This window comes from Cryptomeria japonica, chromosome 1 (genome assembly GCF_030272615.1).
Source record: "Cryptomeria japonica chromosome 1, Sugi_1.0, whole genome shotgun sequence".
NCBI lineage: Eukaryota > Viridiplantae > Streptophyta > Pinopsida > Cupressales > Cupressaceae > Cryptomeria > Cryptomeria japonica.
In genome coordinates, this window is record NC_081405.1 from 595,495,009 (window position 1) to 595,500,609 (window position 5,601).

General features: G+C 35.1%; 1 protein-coding gene across 6 annotated transcripts; it reads left to right on the top strand.

The window, feature by feature from the left end:
- Positions 1 to 206: 206 nt before the first annotated feature.
- LOC131855745 (phenylacetaldehyde reductase-like) lies at positions 207 to 5,334 on the top strand. 6 transcript variants are annotated; one of them, XM_059220116.1, is made up of 4 exons: positions 207 to 322; positions 1,778 to 1,963; positions 2,054 to 2,216; positions 4,587 to 5,334. In XM_059220116.1, the coding sequence occupies exons 2-4, from the start codon at positions 1,787 to 1,789 to the stop codon at positions 4,646 to 4,648; spliced, it is 402 nt and encodes a 133-aa protein (XP_059076099.1). In that variant the 5' UTR covers positions 207 to 322; positions 1,778 to 1,786; the 3' UTR covers positions 4,649 to 5,334. The 6 variants fall into 6 exon arrangements, 5 of the variants coding, with proteins under 5 accessions (XP_059076099.1, XP_059076100.1, XP_059076098.1 ...); XM_059220117.1 differs by lacking the exon at positions 207 to 322 and adding an exon at positions 405 to 576; XR_009372378.1 differs by lacking the exon at positions 207 to 322 and having other exon boundaries at positions 593 to 1,963; positions 4,587 to 4,790; positions 4,877 to 5,334.
- Positions 5,335 to 5,601: the final 267 nt, after the last annotated feature.

Sequence of the window (5,601 nt, forward strand, 5' to 3'; positions counted from 1 at the left end):
CATATTTTCCTTTATTTCATTTTAGTGCTATGTTCAATCTAAGAAACATGACAATTTTTTAAACTTAAAATTTAAGAAAAATATTTTTCTGAAAGTTGATTCGACTGAATTCGGCGGTAGCAGATTGTCAGAAGGAAAATGGGAATTACGAGAGGAGAGAGCGCATGTATCCCAAGGTCTCTAGCAGAGTGTTACTGACTGTAGATTTAGCAGAACAACCTCAAAAGAAAACACCAAATTAAATGGTGTTCGTGGCCCCTTGCAAGGTGATTCACGTAGCCAAACTGTTGCATGAGTGTGTGGTTGCATACCAGTTTGACAGGTATCTCAACTTCTTCCTTAGGTTATTCTACATTTCAAAAACCCTTCCAGTGCCTGCTGGTATTTCCATCAACCATCTCTTTGCTTCAAGATCCACCTTTGTCATTTTTGCAGTTCTTTTAAGATCCCATGAATTAACAGAGTTGGGCCATCAACCATCTCTCTGCTTCAAGATTAATGATTTGCCATCCTTTCTGCTTCAAGATCCACCTTTGTCGTTTTTGCAGTTCTTTTAAGATCCCATGAATTAACAGAGTTGGGTCATGCAGAACTCTTACCACATTACTGAGTTTTTCAAGTTCTTCTAAAATCCCATGAATTAACAGAGCTGGCAGATACTACTGCTTTTTACTGAATTTTTTCCCAATTAGATCATGTGGAGTACTAGAGCTGCAGATACTACTACATTACTGAGTTTTTCCAGTTTTTCTAAAATCCCATGAATTAACAGAGTTGGTTCTTGCAGAAAGCTAGAGCTGCAGATACTACTGCTTTTTACTGAAAAAATTTCTAGTTATTTTAAGATCACATGACTGAGTTTTTCTAGTTCTTTGAAAATCCCATGAATTTATAGAGTTGGTTCTTGCAGGATGCTAGAGCTGCAGATACTACTGCTTTTTACTGAAAATTTTCCTGTTATTTTGAGATCACATGAATTAACAGAGTTGGGTCATGTAGAATGCTAGAGCTTTTTACTGAAACTTTATTCCAGTTCTTTTAAGAATCCACGAATTAACAGAATTAAGTCGAGCAATGTAGAATGCTGGAGCTTTTTAGTTAAATTTTTTTCCAGTTCTTTTAAGAATCTCTGACTTCAAAGAATCAGGTCAAGCAGAATGCTAGAGTTGCACATACCATTGCATTACTGAAATATTTTCCAGTTCTTTTAAATACTCATTAATTAACAGAGTTGGGTCATGCAGAATGCTAGAGCAGCAGATATTACTGGTTTTTTACTGAAACTTTGTCTAGTTCTTTTAAGATCCCATGAATTGACATTGTTGGGTCATGCAGATTGCTAGAGCCGCAAATGCTACTGCATTACTGAAAATATTTCAAGTTCTTTTGAGATCCCATGAATTAACTTAGTTAGATCATGCAGAATGCAATAGCTTACTGAAAAAAATTCAACTTCTTTAAAGATCGCATGGACTAACAGACTTGGGTCATGCAGAATACTAGAGCTGCAGATACTACTGCATTACTGAGAAATTTTCCATTTCTTTTAAGATCTCATACATTAACACAGTTGGGTCATGCTGCAGATAGTACTGCATTACTAGAAAAATTTCCCATTTCTTTTAAGATCTCATACTTTTAACACAATGGGGTCATGCTACAGATACTACTGCATTACTTGAAAATTTTCCATGTCTTTAAAGATTAGATCCTTAATTGTAATATTTAGCAAGTTACCAGTATGTTTACTATTGTATTTCTTTTATGATGTATGCAGAAGCAACTGATGGACCCTGGGATCAAAGGTACCCTGAACGTACTGGAAGCAGCCCACAAAGCTAAAGTAAAGCGGCTGGTGCTGACCTCCTCAGTATCTGCTTTTGTTCCCAACCCAAAGTGGCCTGCTGACACTCCCTTGGACGAGACATCCTGGACTGATATAGACTACTGCAAACAAAATGGGGTCTCTTCCGTTTAATTCCCTTCGTTTTTTAACAATACTGTTTCTTCTACCATTACCCAGTTTGTGATGGATGATGGATGCATGCAACAGATTTGGTATCCTGTAGCAAAAACACTGGTTGAAAAGGTAGCTTGGGAATTTAGCAAAGAGAAAGGATTGGATGTAGTTGCCATCAACCCAAGGACTACTTTGGGTCCCATTCTCTCTCCTGATTTCAATGCCAGCTTGGCCATGATCGTCCGCCTAGTCAATGGTATGTGCATATTCTTCGCTGCTTTGTATTTTGTATCTTAAATTTGGTCCAATACTTTTTAAACTATGAAATTACTTGTGAGTTCTCCCCAAAATACCAAACCGGGGGAATCAGGAAGAAGTTTCAAGGGATTTATTTCTGCTGTTCATTGCAGTCTTGGTATCTTAAATTTGGTCCAATACTTTTTAGACTGTGAACTTGCTTTTGGGTCACTTTTATAATAGTGTCACTTCCTGTTGTTTATTGTAATCTTAGAGTTTTAAATTTGTTTTGGTACTCTTCTCAGACTGAACTTTTTTGTTGTTTGTTGCTTTGACACTTTTCAGACTCTGAACTTTTTTTGTTGTTTGTCGTTTTGATACTTCTCAGACAGTGAACTTGCTTTTGGGCCACTTTCACTTCATGTTGTTTATTGCAATCTTAGAGTTTCAAATTTGTTTTGGCCTCTTCTCAAACCTGAACTTTTTTGTTGTGAACTTTTTTTTGGGCCACTATAAGTTTCACTTTCTGTTGTTTATAACTTTATTGCAATCTTAGTTTACACTTTTCAAACTGTAAACGTATTTTGTTTTATGGGCCACTGAACTTGCGCCTGCTGAACCTGCAACCGCCGTCCGTTCGTTGGTTGACAATCTTATTTCTTCTCGATTTGTCTTTCCTGTTTTGCTTTTCAAAAAATCCGTTAAGAAAAATGTTTGATACCTTATTTCTTCTTGTTTTGTCTTTCTTCAAACCACACTAAATTAGTCTTCAGGACGGTAATAGATGGACAAACTGGGCCTATGCTGCCTTTTTGATCCCCAAATGCGTTTTGTTTTAAATTTTACTAGATTACATGATTAGTTGCATCTGTTCTGGGATTCTGGCTTTAGGGTGAACAAACAATCGGGTCAAGGGATAACCTGAAATGCATTCAAAGAAAGGGCAATAGTTTTATGGGGGCTAAAAATAGCAGAACCCATTGCAGTAGCAGCAGGAGCAAAGATGGCATTCCTTCCATCTCCAAGTGCATAACCAGTTCAAGATCGATAGCCAAAGCCAGGCAGCCAAGCTAGTTACCTGCATCGCTAGTTGTATACATAAGAGTGACTTTGATGAGATATTCATTAAACCAAACAAAACCATATTTGTTAAAACTTTTGAGGAACCTTGAAAGCATATCACTTTAGCAATGAAGTCTAGGGCATCAATAGAAAGTGATGCACTGTTTGGAGTGTCCCCAGAAGTTGCAGCTGTGTCATTCCATTGAATATGTGTATTGCCTGCTCCTTCTCCAGGTAAACTGATATTTGCTTTGGTTATACTAATAGTTACTTTTTCTCTGTTATCAATCAAGACACACAAATATTCATATGGTATTAAATGATAACATGTACAAAATGTAAGGAGACCTTAAACCAGTGAACACCAATAAAAACTTGAAACAAATTTATTCAGTCCAAGTTAAAAAATGGCACTAGCAAGACAAGACATAGGATTTGGAAGCATGGGAATTTGCGTTGAAAACAGGGGAGTTCAATCTCCTCTTTCTGTATTGACTTTTTAGAACTTAAAGACTGAATTTTATATTTCTTTCAGTCTAAGGATCTCTATAGCAGATATTTAGTGTTAATCAAACTTGCTCCATTTATCATCTCTCCCTTTGAGTATATGTAAATAATCTGCCCTTGTTATAAGGTTTCAGTATAGTATTTGTGAATGTGCATCATGTTTAAAGCATTTATCTTAATTAAATTCCTAGGAAGAAGCTAATCTGTTCTTACTGTGTGGATAATAGCAGTTTTTCTTGTCTTTGTTGACTATTTTAAGGTGTGGGATTAAATAATTTTTCAAGCCTATCTGGATTGGTTGAAACTATCTCGATTGGTTGTCCATTCAGTTGGGCTACCCAGTGTTTGCATAAATTCTTTTTGATATAGTTGAATGTCAATTCATATATCTTTACCTGTGAGTTTAAATTCTACTGACAAATTGGCTTATGTTTGGATCATTCTACTGTAGATTCAATCAAAATGAACTGTTATTAATTCTGTTTAGCTCCATCTACAGTTCAGATTTGAATTCAGAATTAAGATATCCGTTTACAGAGTAAGTTGATAATTGATTTCTTCTGCATGGCTTTAACTTTAATAATAAGCATGATATTTTGCAGCAGTCTATTTTCACAAAGCCTAATTGCAATCCTAAAAGGCAAGTGCATTTAATTTGTGTTTTCAATGTTATACTTAGTTGTGATATTAACTTCAATCTGGTTAATCATGGGTTTCTAAGTCAATCTCAGATTCTTCTTTTCATATATGTTTACGTTATCTGCTTTCTGATAACAGTTTAATTTCTTATCTTCAATCTTCTTTATGTTGTTGCAATCAGCCAGTGGGGTGGAGGCAAAAGCAACATTGGAAATTACAACACAGTGCAGGAGGCAACAATAAATTTTGTGCCTGACAATAGTATACAATATCGCGTGTACGGTTTTCTGTAATTGGTTTTGTTGTTGCTGCCCTGGTGATATTTTGGGGAAGAGCTATCCAATTGCCTTCAGTTCCATTTTCCTCTATATAGGTCCTCCTGAAGGTTTGACTCTACACGTTCATATTATACATTTTTGATAGAATCAATAAGTATTAAGAATAACATGACAGCAGGCAAGCACCTTGCAGAGCATTGCACAACATTATGATTGTGAGCAGAAGGGGGTGTAATTGCATGAACATTATGATTGTGAGCAGAAGGGGGTGTAATTGCATGTGACATTCCTGAAGGTTTGACTCTACACATTCATATTCTACATTTTTGATAGAATCAATAAGTATTAAGAATAACATGACAACTATTAAGAATAACATGACAACTGTATGTAGGCATTACACTTATATCTTATATCTTTTCATTTAACACCAGAAATTGTTAGATTTATAAGCTGAACCAATCTATTGAAAGAAAATATCCTCTTAACGCAGGGATTTAGCAAGTTAATTTTACATAGCATGTTGTAGATGGATGTTCTTCTGAATTTCCATTCATTTCTCCCCCTTTCTGTGGACAAAAATAAAATGACTTATAGGGTTTTTTCTATTTCTTTTAAGCTCATTGAGAAGGCCTGAAGAATTCTATCTTTACATATTCATTCAGTTAATTTTGTCACTTGTGCATCTTATTATCTATTTTATTTGAATCTTTCATAATTTACTACTTCTACTATAAATAATGCACATACATATTAACAATTTTGATTTTAATGATAAAATATTATAGTTCTTGAAACAATAAGGGATAGGAAGTTTAATTGTCACCAAAAGAAACCTCTTCTTTTGAAGAAAATTGAAGGACTTTCAAGAATAGTAGTATTCACAAAAGCCTGAATGAATGAATGAAATCAGAAGAA